Source organism: Scyliorhinus torazame, chromosome 2, assembly GCF_047496885.1.
Source record: "Scyliorhinus torazame isolate Kashiwa2021f chromosome 2, sScyTor2.1, whole genome shotgun sequence".
NCBI lineage: Eukaryota > Metazoa > Chordata > Chondrichthyes > Carcharhiniformes > Scyliorhinidae > Scyliorhinus > Scyliorhinus torazame.
The window spans coordinates 39,581,508-39,602,716 of record NC_092708.1 but is presented as its reverse complement, the minus strand read 5'-3'; the positions used below and the strand labels follow the sequence as shown (position 1 = coordinate 39,602,716).

General features: G+C 49.3%; 1 protein-coding gene across 1 annotated transcript in view; it reads left to right on the top strand.

Moving 5' to 3' along the window:
* Positions 1-21,209, top strand: part of klhdc3l (kelch domain containing 3-like) — a 102,193-nt gene that overhangs the window by 8,585 nt on the left and 72,399 nt on the right. The window contains exon 2 of the mRNA XM_072470194.1: positions 994-1,283. Coding sequence (XP_072326295.1) covers positions 1,121-1,283 — 163 coding nt within the window. The 5' untranslated portion in view covers positions 994-1,120. The remainder of the gene's footprint in view (positions 1-993; positions 1,284-21,209) is intronic.

The window sequence follows — 21,209 nt, the reverse complement described above, 5'->3', positions numbered from 1 at the left end:
TAGATTGGGAAGAAAAGAATAGGGGCAATGTCATATTTAACGTAGCAATTCTGAGGAGCAATGGCAACTACCAAATTACATCTGGCTTTCGAATGTCATTTAAGATTGCGCCATTTAGCTTGGTTTTCACACTGGATGAAATCCTGCAATCTGGCCTCTTTTCATAGAATTCCTACAGTGCAGAGGAGGCCATTTGGCCCATCGAGTCTGCACCGACCCTCTGAAAGAGCACTATCTAGGCCTAATTCTCCGCCCTGTCCTCATAACCCCATCTAACCTGCACACCGTTTGGACGTTAAGGGGCAGTTTTTAGCAAGGCCAATCCACCTAATCTGCACACCTTTGGACTTTGGGATGAAACCGGAGCACCCGGAGGAAACCCACGTAGACACGGGGAGAGCGTGCAAAAACTCCACACAGACACTCACCCGAGGCCATTATCGAACCCGAGACCCTGCCGCTGTGAGGCAGCAGTGCTAACCACTGTGCCACCGTGCCATCCTTCTGGCTGCTAACATCTGCATCTGTACAACTGCTCGGCTGGTAAAAATCAGTGTTCAGAAACAACATTTTGGCGATAAAATAGAAGGTGCAAATTCAAAGGCAGGTAGATGGTGGTCAGCCTGTTTTTTTTAAACCAGGAAAATAAGGTAGATTTTGCTCAGCACACTGACCTTCCCCAGTTCCTGTGAACTCTTAAGGCAACTATCAGCTGTCAAAATGTAGTAAGTGTCAGTAAATTGATATGCATTTCACTGCGATCATTTTAACTCTGTAGCTCAAGATTTCTTACCATCTACAAAATCCATCCCCTCTGTTGAGTTTACTCTCGAGCATTTTAAGAAAGCTCCAATGAAAGTCTCTCCACGGATGCTACCAGAGTATTTCCAGCATGTTCAGCCTTTCTGATTACAGATTAAGGTTTGTGAGATCCAACTTGTGTTCTACAACCCAAATGAAAAATGGATGGTAACTTGCTGCTATTGTTCCTAGAGCATCCTGTGACCTTCATCCGGATGGTTTTGGCTGACGTTTGAGTGCAGCATTCTGTGGGAAAGCAGCATGGTGGCTCTTCAGCTACCGCTTATTTCGGAAATAATCTGGTTGTGACAAGAAGGTTATGCAGAAGGGAATTGGGCAACCCGTGTGGAGGCAGCTCCCTCAGTCCAGAGCAGCCCCGGTGGAACGATACAAACATGGCTGCTGCACCTATGAGGGATACGTCTATCTTTACGGTGGTCGGAGGCAAAACGGGCTGAAGGATTTTTGGAGGTACAACATTGGTAAGATGTCGGGTTTCCATTTGATTTATCTCTCAAGCTATCTCTTGCCGCACTCGAATCGTCAGCACGCCCGTCATCAATTGCACCTGAAATAAGAGTTAACATAACTGGTTTACAGCAGAGGTCAGGCTGGGGGGGGGGTTAGGTCATTTTTGACAAATCTCTTTGGAATTCCCTTAAAAGGAGCAGCAGTGACCTGAAATCTGGCAAAGTCCAATCAGAAAATTGATGGTTCCTTTCTAGGAGCCAAGTGTCGTATGACAGGGATCAATGCCCGGTCCCTTATTGTTTGTGAGATATATATATATATATAAACAATATAGATAAGAATTGGGTGGGGATGATCAGAAAGTTTGTGGATGACACGAAGATTGGCAGGGTGGTTAATAGTGAGGAAGAAGGTCTTGGGTTGCAGGAAGATATGGACGGGTTGGTCAGCTGATCAGAATCGGCAGCACGCCCATCATCAATTAAAAGAATGATTAAGCCCATTCAACATGCAGGTGTCCTGACTTTTACCTGGCCCGTGCACTTTTGCGCTTGGCCCACCGGTCAATCGGCCAAGTGGCTTTCACGTTTTCTCACCGTTCTCGACACAGGATGGAATAAAACAACCGGATATGTTTGTGGGTTTGAATGATTCGCTGTTCTTGCAGTCAGTTGTTCACTGTGTCATCATCGATAGCTTGGGGCATTTTTGTTAATATGTTGATATCCCAACAATTCTGCACTTGTCTGAGGCAGCTTCACAGCAGCTGTCAGCCTTCAGAGAGCATGTACGATACCGTCCAGCCCGGTCACCCGCACCCTCGCCTGTCCTCCCCCACCCACCCCCTCAACCCCACAACCACAGCTCAGCATGTTTCACACTGGCCGTCGGTTAATTGGCCAGAGAGGGTCGATCGCACTCCTGCACCGAACATAAAATTGAGGCCTGTGGTCGACCTGGTTGTCGTCCCCGCTCCATTTTCCTGTCAGCCCTCCATAACCCTTTCAGAACAAAAATCGAACTCTGCCTTGAATAAATTCAAAGATGCAGCCTCGACTATTATCTGGGGAAGATAATTCCGCACGCCAACAACCCTTTGGGAGAAAAGGTTTCTCCTCAACTGTGTCTTAAAAGGGAGACCTTTCACTTTTAAACTATGTCTCTGATGCACGATCAATGACCACTAAAGCGAGGATGTAGTCCAACTGAAGGCTTTAATAAGAACATAAGAACTAGGAGCAGGAGTAGGCCGTCTGGCCCCTCGAGCCTGCTCCACCATTCAATGAGATCATGGCTGATCTTTTGTGGACTCAGCTCCACTTTCCGGCCCGAACACCATAACCCTTAATCCCTTTATTCTTCAAAAAACTATCTATCTTTATCTTAAAAACAGTTGATGAAGGAGCCTCTACTGCTTCACTGGGCAAGGAATTCCATAGGTTCACAACCCTTTGGGTGAAGAAGTTCCTCCTAAACTCAGACCTAAATCTACTTCCCCTTATTTTGAGGCTATGCCCCCTAGTTCTGCTTTCACCCACCAGTGGAAACAACCTGCCCGCATCTATCCTATCTATTCCCTTCATAATCTTATATGTTTCTATAAGATCCCACCCCCCCCCCCCCCCCATCCTTCTAAATTCCAACGAGTACAGTCCCAGTCTACTCAACCTCTCCTCGTAATCCAACCCCTTCAGCTCTGGGATTAACCTAGTGAATCTCCTCTGCACACCCTCCAGTGCCAATATGTCCTTTCTCAAGAAAGGAGACCAAAACTGAACACAATACTCCAGGTGTGGCCTCACTAACACCTTATACAATTGCAGCATAACCTCCCTAGTCTTAAACTCCATCCCTCTAGCAATGAAGGACAAAATTCCATTTGCCTTCTTAATCACCTGTTGCACCTGTAAACCAACTTTTTGTGACTCATGCACTAGCACACCCAGGTCTCTCTGCACAGCAGCATGTTTTAATATTTTATCATTTAAATAATAATCCCTTTTGCTGTTTTTCCTACCAAAATGGATAACCTCACATTTGTCAACATTGTATTCCATCTGCCAGACCCTAGCCCATTCACTTAGCCGATCCAAATCCCTCTGCAGACTTCCAGTATTCTCTGCACTTTTTGCTTTACCACTTATCTTAGTGTCGTCTGCAAACTTGGACACATTGCCCTTGGTCCCCAACTCCAAATCATCTAGGTAAATTGTGAACAGTTGTGGGCCCAACACTGATCCCTGAGGGACACCACTAGCTACTGATTGCCAACCAGAGAAACACCCATTAATCCCCACTCTTTGCTTTCTATTAATTAACCAATCCTCTATCCATGCTACTACTTTCCCATTAATGCCATGCATCGTTATCTTATACAGCAACCATTTGTGTGGCACCTTGTCAAAGGCTTTCTGGAAATCCAGATATACCAGATCCATTGGCTCCCCGTTATCTACCGCACTGTTAACGTCCTCAAAAAATTCCACTAAATTAGTTAGGCACGACCTGCCCTTTATGAACCCATGCTGCGTCTGCCCAATGGGACAATTTCCCGCCAGATGCCTCGCTATTTCTTCCTTGATGATAGATTCCAGCATCTTCCCTACTACCGAAGTTAAGCTCACTGGCCTATAATTACCCGCTTCCTGCCTACCTCCTTTTTAAACAGTGGTGTCACGTTTGCTAATTTCCAATCCGCCGGGACCACCCCAGAGTCTAGTGATTTTTGATAAATTATCACTAGTGCATTTGCAATTTCCCTAGCCATCTCTTTTAGCACTCTGGGATGCACTCCATCAGGTCCAGGAGACTTGTCTACCTTTAGCCCCATTAGCTTGCCCATCACTACCTCCTTGGTGATAACAATCCTCTCAAGGTCCTCACCTGTCATAGCCTCATTGCCATCAGTCACTGGCATGTTATTTGTGTCTTCCACTGTGAAGACCGACCCAAAAAACCTGTTCAGTTCCTCAGCCATTTCCTCATCTCCCATTATTAAATCTCCCTTCTCATCCTCTAAAGGACCAATATTTACCTTAGCCACTCTTTTTTGTTTTATGCATTTGTAGAAACTTTTACTATCTGTTTTTATATTCTGAGCAAGTTTGCTCTTATAATCTATCTTACTCTTCTTTATAGCTTTTTCAGTAGCTTTCTGTTGCCCCCTAAAGATTTCCCAGTCCTCTAGTCTCCCACTGATCTTTGCTACTTTGTATGTTTTTTCCTTCAATTTGATACTCTCCCTTATTTCCTTAGATATCCACGGTCGATTTTCCCTCTTTTTACCGTCCTTCCTTTTTGTTGGTATAAACCTTTGCTGAGCACTGTGAAAAATCACTTGGAAGGTTCTCCACTGTTCCTCAACTGTTTCACCATAAAGTCTTTGCTCCCAGTCTACATTAGCTAGTTCTTCTCTCATCCCATTGTAATCTCCTTTGTTTAAGCACAAAACACTCGTGCTTGATTTTACCTTCTCACCCTCCATCTGTATTTTAAATTCCACCATATTGTGATCGCTCCTTCCGAGGGGATCCCTAACTATGAGATCCTGAATCAATCCTGTCTCATTACACAGGACCAGACCTAGGACCGCTTGTTCCCTCATAGGTTCCATTACATACTGTTCTAGGAAACTATCGCGGATACATTCTATAAACTCCTCCTCAAGGCTGCCTTGACCGACCTGGTTAAACCAATCGACATGTAGATTAAAATCCCCCATGATAACTGCTGTACCATTTCTACATGCATCAGTTATTTCTTTGTTTGTTGCCTGCCCCACCATAATGTTACTATTTGGTGGCCTATAGATTACTCCTATCAGTGACTTTTTTGCCTTACTATTCCTGATTTCTACCCAAATGGATTCAACCTTATCCTCCATAGCACCGATGTCATCCCTTACTGTTGCCCGGATGTCATCCTTAAATAACAGAGCTACACCACCTCCCTTACCATCCACTCTGTCCTTCCGAATAGTTTGATACCCTCGGATATTTAACTCCCAGTCGTGACCATCCTTTAACCATGTTTCAGTAATGGCCACTAAATCATAGTCATTCACGATGATTTGCGCCATCAACTCATTTACCTTATTCCGAATACTACGAGCATTCAGGTAAAGTACACTTATGTTGGCTTTTTTACCTCTGTTCTGAATCTTAACACCTCGATCAGCAACCTCTCCTAAGTTATATTTCCTCTTAACCTTTCTCCTAATTTTCCTTGTCGTTGAACCCATATCTTCATGTAACAACCTGCCGCGTCGCTTACCATTAATATTTTCACTTCCCGTTTTATTCCTTTTAGTATTCCTGGTCCTATTCACTGAGCTCCCCTCAGTCACTGTACCTTGTACTGTCGGCCTTTTTGGTTTTTGACTTTGGCTTCTCTGCCTTACACTTTTCCCCCTTACTGCCTTTTGTTTCTGTCCCTGTTTTACTACTTTCCAACTTCCTGCATCGGTTCCCATCCCCCTGCCACATTAGTTTAAACTCTCCCCAACAGCTCTAGCAAACATCGGTTCCAGTCCTGCCCAGGTGCAGACCGTCCGGTTTGTACTGGTCCCACCTCCCCCAGAACCGGTTCCAATGTCCCAGGAATTTGAATCCCTCCCTCTTGCACCATCTCTCGAGCCACGCATTCATCCTCTCTATCCTGACATTCCTACTCTGACTAGTTCGTGGCACTGGTAGCAATCCTGAGATTACTACCTTTGAGGTCCTACTTTTTAGTTTAACTCCTAACTCCCTAAATTCAGCTTGTAGGACCTCGTCCCGTTTTTGACCTATATTGGTGCCTATGTGCACCACGACAGCTGGCTGTTCATCCCCCCCCCCCCCCCCCCCCCCAGAATGTCCTGCAGCCGCTCCGAGACATCCTTGACCCTTGCACCAGAGGGCCAACATACCATCCTGGAGTCTGGATTGCGTCCGCAGAACTGCCTGTCTATTCCCCTTACGATTGAGTCCCCTATCGTTATAGCCCTGCCATTCTTCTTCCTGCCCTGCTGCACCACAGAGCCAGCCACGGTGCCACGAACCTGGCTGCTGCTGCCTTCCCCTGCTGAGCCATCTCCCTCAACAGTATCCAAAGCCATATATCTGTTTTGCAGGGAGATGCCTGCAGAGGACACCTGCACTGCCTTCCTACTCTTGCTCTGTCTTTTGGTCACCCATTTTCCTTTCCCCTGCGGTGTGACCAACTCACTAACGTGCTATCTACGACGTCCTCAGCATCACGGATGCTCCAAAGTGAGTCCATCCGCAGCTCCAGGAGCCGTCAAGCAGTCTAACAGGAGCTGCAACTGGACACACTTCTTGCACGTGAAGGAGCCAGGGTCAGTGGACGTGTCCTTGAGCTCCCACATTGCACATGAGGAGCATGACACGGGTCTGGCATCTCCTGCCATGTCTTAAACCTTCGGCTAACTTCAACAATTACAATTCCCCCCCCAAAATTAAATAAATAAATAAACAACGAAGAAAAAAAGGTGGTGGCCAGAAACTACAAAACATGGCAACGTGGTATAATTGGTTATGGAGGTGCCATAATACCTCCGTACAGTGTTTAGTAACTATTTACAAGTCTGGCAGCTATGTACGTTTGATGGTTAATATTTACAGATTACAGTTAAAATGAAGCAATCAGTCGATCGGGGGCCCTGATCGTCCTCTGTGATCGTCGGAGCCTTGGTGGTGACTCCAGTGGAGGCTCGGGCATCTGTGACTCCGGGAGCGTGGCTTCGATCTCCATGGCAGCTTCGCCACCCCTAGGCGGCGCTGGTGCGGAAAACGACTGACCTGGGAAGGGAGTGACTGCGGGGGGCGTCGGTGGGTGGGGGGGGCTAGACTGGGGCGGCGGAAGGACCGATCCTCCTGTAAGGTACTGCGGTGGGGGGAGGATGGGACTGGTGGCTGGAATGTGCGTGGAGTTCCGGCGGGCGACAGGTCCCGTAGGGAGACCGTATCGTGTCGGCCGTCGGGGTACGTCACGTAGGCGTACTGGGGGTTAGCATGGAGCAGATGGACCCTCTTGACCAACGGGTCCGACTTGTGCGCCCGCACGTGTTTTCGGAGCTGGATGGGCCCGGGTGCTGCCAGCCAGGTCGGGAGCGAGGTCCCAGAGGAGGACTTCCTAGGGAAAACAAGGAGACGTTCGTGAGGTGTCTGATTGGTGGTCGTACAAAGTAGTGACCGGTTGGAGTGGAGGGCATCCAGGAGGACTTCTTGCCAGCGGGAGACTGGGAGGTTCCTGGACCGTAGGGCCAGTAGGACGGTCTTCCAGACCGTTCCGTTCTCCCTCTCTACCTGTCCGTTACCCCGGCGGTTGTAACTGGTCGTCCTGCTCGAGGTGATGCCCTTGCTGAGCAGGAATTGACGCAGTTCATCGCTCATATCGCCCCTCTCACTGTATATGTAAGCGGGGAACCCGAACAGTGCAAAGATGCTATGGAGGGCCTTGATGACGGTGGTGGCGGTCATGTCGGGGCAGGGGAGTACTCGTCAATCACATTCAGGAAGCACGTGTTGTGGTCGGTGGAGGGGAGGGGGCCTTTGAAGTCCATGCTGAGGTGTTCAAAGGGATGGGAAGCCTTTATCAGGTGCGCTCTCTCTGGTCGGTAGAATTGCGGTTTGCACTCCGCGCAGATTTGGCAGTCCCTGGTGGCTGTCCTGACCTCCTCGATGGAGTAGGGCAGGTTGTGGGTCTTGACCAAATGGAAAAAGCGAGTGACCCCCGTGTGGCAGAGGTCCTCGTGGAGGGCTCGGAGGCGGTACACTTGTGCGGTGGCCAATGTTCCACGGGACAGGGCATCAGGACGCTCGTTTAGCTTCCCGGGACAAGACAAGATCTCGTAGTTGTAGGTGGAGAGTTCGATTCTCCACCGCAAGATCTTGTCGTTTTTTATCTTGCCCCGCTGTGTATTATCGAACATGAAAGCAACCGACCGTTGGTCAGTGAGGAGAGTGAAGCGCCTGCCGGCCAGGTAATGCCTCCAATGTCGCACAGCTTCTGCTATGGCCTGGGCCTCCTTTTCGACTGAGGAGTGGCAGATTTCGGAAGCATGGAGGGTACGGGAGAAGAAGGCCACTGGTCTGCCCGCTTGTTCGAGGGTGGCCGCCAGAGCTACGTCGGACGCATCGCTCTTGACCTGGAAGGGGAGGGACTCGTCGATGGCGTGCATCGTGGCCTTTGCAATGTCTGCTTTGATACGGCTGAAGGCCTGGCGGGCCTCTATCGACAGGGGAAAAGTTGTGGATTGGATCAGGGGACGGGCCTTGTCCGCATAGTTGGGGACCCACTGGGCGTAGTAACCCTAGGCAGCGTTTCAGGGCCTTGGAGCAGTGAGGGAGGGGGAACTCCATCAGGGGGCGCATGTGTTCAGGGTCGGGGCCTATAAATTCCATTTCGCACTACGTAGCCGAGAATGGCTAGACGGTCGGTGCTAAACACGCATTTATCCTTATTGTATGTTAGGTTAAAGATTTTAGCAGTCTGGAGAAATTTCCGGAGGTTGCTGTCGTGGTCCTGCTGGTCGTGGCCGCAGATGGTGACATTATCGAGATACGGGAATGTTGCCCGTAAACCGTACCGGTCAACCATTCGGTCCATCTCGCGCTGGAAGACCGAGACCCCGTTGGTGACACCAAAGGGAACCCTTAAGAAGTGATAGAGCCGCCCGTCTGCCTCGAAGGCAGAGTATTTGCGGTCACTAGTGCGGATGGGGAGCTGGTGGTACGCGGACTTGAGATCCACCGTGGAGAAGACCTTATGTGCGATCCTGTTTACCAGGTCGGATATGCGGGGGAGCGGTACGCGTCCAGCTGCGTAAACCTGTTGATGGTCTGACTGTAGTCGATGATAATCCTATGCTTCTCCCCGGTCTTTACCACCACTACTTGAGCTCTCCAGGGGCTGTTACTGGCTTCAATGACCCCTTCCCTCAGTAGCCTTTGGACCTCTGACCTAATAAAGATCCGGTCCTGGGCACTATAGCATCTGCTCCTGGTGGCGACGGGTTTGCAATCCGGGGTGAGGTTCGCAAACAAGGAAGGCGGGTCGACCTTAAGGGTCGCGAGGCCGCAGACAGTAAGGGTGGGTATAGGGCCGCCGAATTGGAAGGTCAGACTTTGAAGGTTACACTGGAAGTATAAACCTAGAAGTGTAGCCGTGCAGAGGTGGGAAGGACGTAGAGACGGAAATTTTTGAACTCCCTTCCCTGGACTGTGAGGTTTGCTACACAAAACCCCTTTCTCTCCACTGAGTGGGAACCGGAGGCCAGGGAGATTTTTTGATTAGCGGGGTGGATGAGGAGGGAACGGCGCTTTACCGTGTCGGGGGTGTATGAAGCTCTCCGTGCTTCCAGAGTCGATTAGGCAGGACGTCTCGTGCTCGTTGATGAAAACGGTTGTCGTAGCGGTTGAGGGTGTTCGAGGCCGAGACTGGTCCAGAGTCACCGAGGCCAATCGCAGTAGTTGAGAGTTCTGTTCGGGCAGTGTGTGGTCGGCCGAGCTGGGGTCCTGGGGGCTCATCCAAGATGGCGTCTCCCATTGGTCGCACATGGCCGGGGGTGCACAAAATGGCGGCGCCCATCCCTCCAACGTGGCGTCCGCGGAACAAGATGGCTGCGCCCGGGTTCCGATAGTGGCTCTGGGATATAGAGGTGGCGGCGACCGCTGCCCGCACGGGGCCCATGGAGAAGTTTGTGGTTGTGGTCCGCATTCGCCACTGGAGACTGCGGTCACCTCTTGGGCCTGACATATCCCCACGAAAATGCCCTTTTTGCCGCATCCCTTGCAGGTGGATGTGCAGGCCAGGCAGCGCTGGCGGGGTTGCTTGGCCTGCCCGCAAAAGTAGCAGTGGGGCCCCTCGGGGTTGCCAGACCGCCTTGCAGCGCAGGCCTGTGTGGAAACGGGGAAAGTCTCTGGGTCGGCCGCGACGGGGTTCCACGCTGCCCAGGTGGCTGCCGCGCGGCCGGGAACGTAGGCGTGGGCGTTCCTCAAGGCCACGTCCAGGGAGCCTGCAAGGGTCCGTGCCTGCCTGAGACCCAGGGTGTCCTTCTCTAACAGGCGCTGGCGGATTTGTGATGAAAGCATACCTGCCACGAAAGCGTCCCGGACTAAGAGTTCCATGTGTTCGCTCGCCGAAACTTGTGGGCAGCCGCAGCTTCTGCCCAACACCAGGAGTGCACGGTAGAATTCCTCCAGCGATTTCCCCAGGGGTTTGTCGCCTTGTTGCAAGCAGGTGCCAGGCGTAGACCTGGTTTACCGGGCGAATATAGTGTCCTTTTAGCAGCTCCATTGCTGCATCAAAGTCTTCCGCTTCCTCGATGAGGGTGTAAAGTTCCGGGATCACCCTCGAGTGCAGGAAGTGCAGTTTCTGCTCTCCCATGGGAGCGTTTTCAGCTGTCTCGAGATACCCTTTAAAGCACTCCAGCCAGTGCTTAAAGATTGCCGCTGAGTTCGCCGCGTGGGGGCTAAGTTGCAGACACTCCGGCTTGATTCGGAGCTCCATCCTTTCTTCTTAAAAAACTAGCTTATTAAATTGATGCACGATCAATGATCACTAAAGCGAGGTTGTAGTCCAACAGAAGGCTTTAATAAGCTAGATGTTTCCCACAGCAGCTCAGGTACAGAATGAGGGCTGCTGGGGCAGCACGGGTTCTTATACCCCGCCTGAGGGCGGAGCTATTATACACTCTAGCCAATAGAAAGCATACAGTTTCCACCAATTGTGTTTTAGCCTATCAGGTACCGTAATACCTATAATACCACAGTCTCCTAGCTCTAGTCTCTGCCCCCCCCCCCCTCCGCCCCTCTACATACACGCACAGGAGGAAATATCTCCAGGTTTTCCATTCCATCAAGAGCCCTCAGGATCTTTTAGCAGAATCAGTAAGATTCCCTCGCTATCTTCTAAATGCCAATGGGTATAGCTCTAACCTATTCCAACTTTATTCACAAATAGACACTTTGTTTTTATTTTTGGTAATAGTGCGGCTCATGCCCTGCCAGGCATGGTGGTTAGCTATCGTATTACTCTGTGTTTCCCTGTCCCCTTTATTCCAAAATTGAATCCGGTGAACCTTCTCTGAACTGCTTCTAAAGCGACTGTATTATTGTAGAGTAACTCATCCTGTGCTAATATGCAGTACTGCGCACGGTGTTTGTCAGGCCGTGAGAAAGATATCCGGATAGTGGAAGTGCTACAATGAAGGATAACTAAATTAGATACCTCGGCATGAGGAGACATTGCAGAGGCCGGTGATGTTTACACTGGAGAAAAGAAAGCTTGGGTGAACTTATTGAAGTATTGAAGACCCACAGTGGCATAGTTGAGATGAGCATCAGTATGTTCAGCACAAGTTCGCAAACTGGAAGGCAGAACCTCCAAAAGGAAGGTGAAAAGGCAGCTTAGCTTCAACTACTTTCAGCAGAGGATTTGCGGATGTGGAACAGACTGTGAAGGAATGAAGTGGGACAGGCTTGTAGCAGCAGATCCAAGAGATTGTTGGATAAATATCTGTCAGAAAAATCTGATGGACTGGGTTGCTGCTGCTGGGGAGAGGGGGGAGCTGGTATGGGAGGGGATGGGCGGGGGGGCACCGCCTGGGGGAGATACAGCTGCGTGGGAACCGGGTGAGGAGCTGGAAAAAGGGGATGGCTAATCGACAAGGGGGGGGGGGGGGGGGGTGGTAGGAAGCCCCCCAACCCGGCTGATCACGTGGAACGTGAGAGGGCTGAACGGGCCGATAAAGAGGGCACGGGTACTCGCACACCTTAAGAAACTTAAGGCAGATGTGGTTATGTTACAGGAAACGCACCTGAAACTGATAGACCAGGTTAGGCTACGCAAAGGATGGGTGGGGCAGGTGTTCCATTCTGGGCTAGATGCGAAAAACAGGGGGGTGGCTATATTAGTGGGGAAGCGGGTAATGTCCGAGGCAAAGACTATAGTGGCGGATAACGGGGGCAGATACGTGATGGTGAGTGGCAAACTACAGGGGGAGACGGTGGTTTTGATAAACGTATATGCCCCGAACTGGGATGATGCCAATTTTATGAGGCGGATGCTAGGACGCATTCCGGACCTAGAGATGGGAAAGCTGATAATGGGGGCAGATTTTAATACGGTGTTGGAACAAGGGCTGGATAGGTCGAAGTCCAGGACTGGAAGGAGGCCGGCAGCAGCCAAGGTACTTAAAGATTTTATGGCGCAGGTGGGAGGTGTAGACCCGTGGAGATTTAGCAGACCTAGGAGTAAGGAGTTCTCGTTTTTCTCCTATGTCCATAAAGTCTACTCGCAAATAGACTTTTTTGTGCTGGGAAGGGCGTTGATCCCGAAGGTGAGGGGAACGGAGTATACGGCTATAGCCATTTCGGATCACGCTCCACACTGGGTAGACTTGGAGATAGGGGAGGAAACAGGAGGGCGCCCACCCTGGAGAATGGACAAGGGACTAATGGCAGATGAGGGGGTGTGTCTAAGGGTGAGGGGGTGCATTGAAAAGTACTTGGAACTCAATGATGATGGGGAGGTCCAGGTGGGAGTGGTCTGGGAGGCGCTGAAGGCGGTGGTTAGAGGGGAGCTGATATCAATAAGGGCACATAAAGGGAAGCAGGAGAGTAAGGAACGGGAGCGGTTGCTGCAAGAACTTTTGAGGGTGGACAAACAATATGCGGAAGCACCGGAGGAGGGACTGTACAGGGAAAGGCAAAGGCTACATGTAGAATTTGACTTGCTGACTACGGGCACTGCAGAGGCACAATGGAGGAAGGCACAGGGTGTACAGTACGAATATGGGGAGAAGGCGAGCAGGTTGCTGGCACACCAATTGAGGAAAAGGGGAGCAGCGAGGGAAATAGGGGGAGTGAGGGATGAGGAAGGAGAGATGGAGCGGGGAACGGAGAGAGTGAATGGAGTGTTCAAGACATTTTATAAAAAATTATATGAAGCTCAACCCCCGGATGGGAGGGAGAGAATGATGGGCTTTTTGGATCGGCTGGAATTTCCCAAGGTGGAAGAGCAGGAAAGGGTGAGACTGGGAGCACAGATCGAGGTAGAAGAAGTGGTGAAAGGAATTAGGAGCATGCAGGTGGGAAAGGCCCCGGGACCGGATGGATTCCCAGTCGAATTCGATAGAAAATATGTGGACTTGCTCGCCCCGGTATTGACGAGGACCTTTAATGAGGCAAAGGAAAGGGGACAACTGCCCCCGACTATGTCTGAAGCAACGATATCGCTTCTCTTAAAGAAGGAAAAGGACCCGCTACAATGCGGGTCCTATAGACCTATTTCCCTCCTAAATGTAGATGCCAAGATTCTGGCCAAGGTAATGGCAATGAGAATAGAGGAATGTGTCCCGGGGGTGGTCCACGAGGACCAAACTGGGTTTGTGAAGGGGAGACAGCTGAACACGAATACACGGAGGCTGTTAGGGGTAATGATGATGCCCCCACCACAGGGGGAAACGGAGATAGTAGTGGCGATGGATGCCGAGAAAGCATTTGATAGAGTGGAGTGGGATTATTTGTGGGAGGTGTTGAGGAGATTTGGTTTTGGAGAGGGGTATGTTAGATGGGTGCAGCTGTTGTATAGGGCCCCGATGGCGAGCGTGGTCACGAATGGACGGGGATCTGCATATTTTCGGCTCCATAGAGGGACAAGGCAGGGATGCCCTCCGTCCCCATTATTGTTTGCACTGGCGATTGAGCCCCTGGCGATAGCGTTGAGGGGTTCCAAGAAGTGGAGGGGAGTACTTAGAGGAGGAGAAGAACACTGGGTATCTTTGTATGCGGACGATTTGTTACTATATGTGGCAGACCCGGCGGAGGGGATGCCAGAAATAATGCGGATATTTGGGGAGTTTGGGGATTTTTCAGGGTATAAATTGAACATGGGGAAAAGTGAGTTGTTTGTGGTGCATCCAGGGGAGCAGAGTAGAGAAATAGAGGACCTACCGTTGAGGAAGGTAACAAGGGACTTTCGTTACCTGGGGATCCAGATAGCCAAGAATTGGGGCACATTGCATAGGTTAAATTTAACGCGGTTGGTGGAACAAATGGAGGAGGATTTCAAGAGATGGGATATGGTATCCCTGTCACTGGCAGGGAGGGTGCAGGCGGTTAAGATGGTGGTCCTCCCGAGATTCCTCTTTGTGTTTCAGTGCCTCCCGGTGGTGATCACGAAGGCTTTTTTTAAAAGGATTGAAAAGAGCATCATGGGTTTTGTGTGGGCCGGGAAGACCCCGAGAGTGAGGAAGGGATTCTTACAGCGTAGCAGGGATAGGGGGGGGGCTGGCACTACCGAGCCTAAATGAGTATTATTGGGCCGCTAATATTTCAATGGTGAGTAAGTGGATGGGAGAGGAGGAGGGAGCGGCGTGGAAGAGATTAGAGAGGGCGTCCTGTAGGGGGACTAGCCTGCAGGCTATGGTGACAGCCCCATTGCCGTTCTCACCGAGGAACCACACCACAAGCCCGGTGGTGGTAGCTACACTGAAGATTTGGGGACAGTGGAGACGACATAGGGGAAAGACTGGAGCATTGGGGGGGTCCCCGATAAGAAACAACCATAGGTTTGCCCCGGGGGGAATGGATGGGGGATATGGAATGTGGCAAAGAGCAGGAATAACGCAACTGAAAGATCTATTTGTGGATGGGAAGTTTGCGAGTCTGGGAGCGCTGACCGAGAAATACGGGTTGCCCCAAGGGAATGCATTCAGGTATATGCAACTGAGGGCTTTTGCGAGGCAACAGGTGAGGGAATTCCCGCAGCTCCCGACACACGAGGTGCAGGACAGAGTGATCTCAAAGACATGGGTGGGGGATGGTAAGGTGTCAGATATATATAGGGAAATGAGGGACGAAGGGGAGACTATGGTAGATGAACTAAAAGGGAAATGGGAAGAAGAGCTGGGGGAGGAGATCGAGGAGGGGCTGTGGGCAGATGCCCTAAGCAGGGTAAACTCGTCGTCCTTGTGTGCCAGGCTAAGCCTGATTCAGTTTAAGGTATTACACAGGGCGCATATGACTGGAGCACGGCTCAGTAAATTTTTTGGGGTGGAGGATAGGTGTGCGAGGTGCTCGAGAAGCCCAGCGAATCATACCCATATGTTTTGGTCATGCCCGGCACTACAGGGGTTTTGGATGGGGGTGACAAAGGTGCTTTCAAAAGTAGTGGGGGTCCAGGTCGAACCAAGCTGGGGGTTGGCTATATTTGGGGTTGCACAAGAGCCGGGAGTGCAGGAGGCGAGAGAGGCCGATGTTTTGGCCTTTGCGTCCCTAGTAGCCCGGCGCAGGATATTGCTAATGTGGAAAGAAGCCAAGCCCCCGGGGGTGGAGACCTGGATAAATGACATGGCAGGGTTTATAAAGCTAGAACGGATTAAGTTCGTTCTAAGGGGGTCGGCTCAAGGGTTCACCAGGCGGTGGCAACCGTTCGTCGAATACCTCACAGAAAGATAGATGGAATGGAAAAAAGAAGGCAGCAGCAGCAGCCCAGGATTGGGGGGGGGGGGGGGGGGGGGGGAGGAGGAACCAGAAGGACACTCAGGGTTGTTAATATGTACTGTATAATATGTATAGGTCGTTGCTACAGATAATTATATATTGGACTGTTAAATTATATTTTTGGAGAGTGTTATTTGTGATAAGGCAGTTGCCAATTAGGGTTAGTTTTCATTTTTGTTATTTATTATTTATTCATTTTCTGTTTATAAAATAGGTCATTGTTATTTGTGTTGTTATAATATTGTGTAAAGGATGCACAATGTACTGTGTTGGTTGACCAAAAATTTTCAATAAAATATTTTATAAAAAAAACGAAAAATCTGATGGAGGGATATGGCGAGATACAATACTTTGATCCCGTGACTGACCAGATAAACTGGAGGGGCTTTTTCTGGTCCTCTACACGTCTATGTTCCTATATATTCACTGCCGAATGTGACTGCTGTAGAAGCTGCTCTTGTTGTTCTAGAAGATCTGATTATGAGATACACATTTTTGTTTTAATTTTGGTGATAGTGTGGCTGAAGCCATGCCAGAGGTGGCGATTAGCTATCGTATTACTGTATTTCCCTGTCCCATTTTTGGTTCACTGGGTTGCACCGCAACTGAACGCTTCATTACGCCAAGACCTCTCCCAGTGCCAATGGGAATAACCTGTCGGGATGCAGGAACAGATTGCAGGAACTAACCGAGTTCACCTGAGAATGTGACATTCAGGAAGTGGAGGGTGTAAACAGTATCTCAGAGCTCTTCCGGCGATTTGTGGCAACACATGGGGATGTAGTATTGTGGTAATGTCAGGTTTGCTAGTGTCACACGGGAGGGTTTAAACTAGTATGGCAGGGGGGTGGGCACGGGAGCAATAGGTCAGAAGGTGAGAGCATTGAGGGAGAACTAAGGAATAGGGACAGTGTGGCTCTGAGGCAGAGCAGACGGGGAGAAGTTGCTGAACACAGCGGGTCTGGTGGCCTGAAGTGCATATGTTTTAATGCAAGGAGCATTACGGGTAAGGCAGATGAACTTAGAGCTTGGATTAGTACTTGGAACTATGATGTTGTTGCCATTACAGAGACCTGGTTGAGGGAAGGGCAGGATTGGCAGCTAAACGTTCCAGGATTTAGATATTTCAGGCGGGATAGAGGGGGATGTAAAAGGGGAGGTGGAGTTGCGCTACTTGTTCGGGAGAATATCACAGCTGTACTGCGAGAGGACACCTCAGAGGGCAGTGAGGCTATATGGGTAGAGATCAGGAATAAGAAGGGTGCAGTCACAATGTTGGGGGTATACTACAGGCCTCCCAACAGCCAGCGGGAGATAGAGGAGCAGATAGGTAGACAGATTTTGGAAAAGAGTAAAAACAACAGGGTTGTGGTGATGGGAGACTTCAACTTCCCCAATATTGACTGGGACTCACTTAGTGCCAGGGGCTTAGACGGGGCGGAGTTTGTAAGGAGCATCCAGGAGGGCTTCTTAAAACAATATGTAGACAGTCCAACTAGGGAAGGGGCGGTACTGGACCTGGTATTGGGGAATGAGCCCGGCCAGGTGGTAGATGTTTCAGTAGGGGAGCATTTCGGTAACAGTGACCACAATTCAGTAAGTTTTTTAAAGTACTGGTGGACAAGGATAAGAGTGGTCCGAGGATGAATGTGCTAAATTGGGGGAAGGCTAATTATAACAATATTAGGCGGGAACTGAAGAATATAGATTGGGGGCGGATGTTTGAGGGCAAATCAACATCTGACATCTGGGAGGCTTTCAAGTGGCAGTTGAAAGGAATACAGGACCGGCATGTTCCTGTGAGGAAGAAAGATAAATACGGCAATTTTCGAGAACCTTGGATGACGAGTGATATTGTAGGCCTCGTCAAAAAGAAAAAGGAGGCATTTGTCAGGGCTAAAAGGCTGGGAACAGACTAAGCCTGCGTAGAATATAAGGAAAGTAGGAAGGAACTTGAGCCTCCTTGCAGGAGGGCTAGAAGGGGTCACGAAAAGTCATTGGCAAATAGGGTTAAGGAAAATCCCAAGGCTTTTTACACGTACATAAAAAGCAAGAGGGTAGCCAGGGAAAGGGTTGGCCCACTGAAGGCTAGGCAAGGGAATCTATGTGTGGAGCCAGAGGAAATGGGCGAGGTACTAAATGAATACTTTGCATCAGTATTCACCAAAGAGAAGGAATTGGTAGATGTTGAGTCTGGAGAAGGGGGTGTAGATAGCCTGGGTCACATTGTGATCCAAAAAGACGAGGTGTTGGGTGTCTTAAAAAATATTAAGGTAGATAAGTCCCCAGGGCCTGATGGGATCTACCCCAGAATACTGAAGGAGGCTGGAGAGGAAATTGCTGAGGCCTTGACAGAAATCTGTGGATCCTCGCCGTCTTCAGGGGATGTCCCGGAGGACTGGAGAATAGCCAATGTTGTTCCTCTGTTGAAGAAGGGTAGCAAGGATAATCCCGGGAACTACAGGCCGGTGAGCCTTACTTCAGTGGTAGGGAAATTACTGGAGAGAATTCTTCGAGACAGGATCTACTCCCATTTGGAAGCAAATGGACGTATTAGTGAGAGGCAGCACGGTTTTGTGAAGGGGAGGTCGTGTCTCACTAACTTGATAGAGTTTTTCGAGGAGGTCACTAAGATGATTGATGCAGGTAGGGCAGTAGATGTTGTCTATATGGACTTCAGTAAGGCCTTTGACAAGGTCCCTCATGGTAGACTAGTACAAAAGGTGAAGTCACACGGGATCAGGGGTGAGCTGGCAAGGTGGATACAGAACTGGCTAGGCCATAGAAGGCAGAGAGTAGCAATGGAGGGATGCTTTTCTAATTGGAGGGCTGTGACCAGTGGTGTTCCACAGGGATCAGTGCCTGGACCTTTGCTCTTTGTAGTATATATAAATGATTTGGAGGAAAATGTAACTGGTCTGATTAGTAAGTTTGCAGACGACACAAAGGTTGGTGGAATTGCGGATAGCGATGAGGACTGTCGGAGGATACAGCAGGATTTAGATTGTCTGGAGACTTGGGCGGAGAGATGGCAGATGGAGTTTAATCCGGACAAATGTGAGGTAATGCATTTTGGAAGGTCTAATGCAGGTAGGGAATATACAGTGAATGGTAGAACCCTCAAGAGTATTGAAAGTCAAAGAGATCTAGGAGCACAGGTCATTGAAAGGGGCAACACAGGTGGAGAAGGTAGTCAAGAAGGCATACGGCATGCTTGCCTTCATTGGCCGGGCATTGAGTATAAGAATTGGCAAGTCATGTTGCAGCTGTATAGAACCTTAGTTAGGCCACACTTGGAGTATAGTGTTCAATTCTGGTCGCCACACTACCAGAAGGATGTGGAGGCTTTAGAGAGGGTGCAGAAGAGATTTACCAGGATGTTGCCTGGTATGGAGGGCATTAGCTATGAGGAGCGATTGAATAAACTCGGTTTGTTCTCACTGGAACGAAGTAGGTTGAGGGGAGACCTGATAGAGGTATATAAAATTATGAGGGGCATAGACAGAGTGGATAGTCAGAGGCTTTTCCCCAGGGTAGAGGGGCCAATTACTAGGGGGCATAAGTTTAAGGTGAGAGGGGCAAGGTTTAGAGTAGATGTACGAGGCAAGTTTTTTACGCAGAGGGTAGTGGGTGCCTGGAACTCGCTACCGGAGGAGGTAGTGGAAGCAGGGACGATAGTGACATTTAAGGGGCATCTTGACAAATATATGAATAGGATGGGAATAGAAGGATACGGACCCAGGAAGTGTAGAAGATTGTAGTTTAGTCAGGCAGCATGGTCGGCACGGGCTTGGAGGGCCGAAGGGCCTGTTCCTGTGCTGTACATTTCTTTGTTCATTGTTCTTTGTTGACTAATAATCCAGTGGGCCGGGCTAATTGGACATGGCTTCAAATCCCTCCTCGGCAGGTGGTGAAATTTACTTTCAATTTAGTAATAAATCTGGAATTAAAATCTAATAAGATGACCATGAAACAATCGGATTGTCATAAAAACCAACCTGACTCACCAAATGTCCTTCGGGAACATCCTTCCTGCATCTACCCTGCCTAGTCCTGTTAAAATTTTATATGTTGCTATGAGATCCCCCCACATTAATTTGAACTCCAGCAAATATAATCTTAATGACTCCATCTCTCCTCTTAAGTCAGTCCTGCCATCACAGAAATCAGTCTGGCGAACCTTCACTATATAGCAAGAACATCCTTCCTCAGATAAGGAGCCCAAAACTGCGCGCACTATTTAGCACAGGGTTAAATCGCTGAGTTTGAAAGCAGACCAAGGCAGGCCAGCAGCACGGTTCAATTCCCGTACCAGCCTCCCCGAACAGGCGCCGGAATGTGGCGACTAGGGACTTTTCACAGTAACTTCATTTGAAGCCTACTTGTGACAAGCGATTTTCATTTCATTTCAATATTCCAGGTATGGGACCACCTAGACCCTGTACAATTGCAGTAAGACAGCCCTGCTCCTGCACTCAAATCCTCTCACTATGGAGGCCATCATACCATTTGCCTTCTTCACTGCATGCTGCACCTGCATGCTTACTTTCAGCATCTAGTGTACAAGGGCAACATGGTAGCACAGTGGTTAGCATTGTTGCTTCACAGCGCCAGGGTCCCAGGTTCCATTCCCGGCCTGGGCCACTGTCTGTGCAGAGTCTGCACGTTCTCCCTGTGTCTGCGTGCATTTCCATCCGGGTGCTCCAGTTTCCTCCCACAAGTCCCGAAAGATGTGCTGTTAGGGAATTTGGGCATTCTGAATGCTCCCTCCCGTGTACCCGAACAGGTCATGGAATGTGGCGACTAGGGGCTTTTCACATTACCTTCATTGCAATGATAATATAAGCCTACTTGTGACAATAAAGATTATTATATAACAGGACATCCAGATCCTGTTGCGCATTTCCCCCCTCTCAATCAATAGCCATTCCCATGCCTGTGTCTATGTCTTTACATTGTGCATTTTATGTTTTTTCATGTATGGAATGATCTGTCTGGACTGTACGTAGACAATACTTTTCACTGTACCTCAGTACACGTGACAATAAATCAGATCCAAATAAGCCCCTTTCCTGTTTTTGCTACCAAAATGGATAACCTCACATTTATCCACATTATGCATTTGCTCACTCACTCATCTTGTCCAAATCACACTGAAACATCTCTGCATCTCTTATGTGGGACTTTGTTGAAAGCCTTCTGAAAGTCCAAATATACCACATCCATTGGCTCCCCCTCAGCAACTCTACCAATTACATCCTCGGAAGAATTCCAGTGGATTTGTCAAGCATGATTTCCCTTTTGTAAATCCATGCTGACTCTGTCCGATTCTGTTTTCCAAGTGCTCTGCTATTAAATCTTTTATAATGGGCTCTAGCATATTCCCACAACCAACGTCAGGCTGAGTGGTCTATACATTCCCTGTTT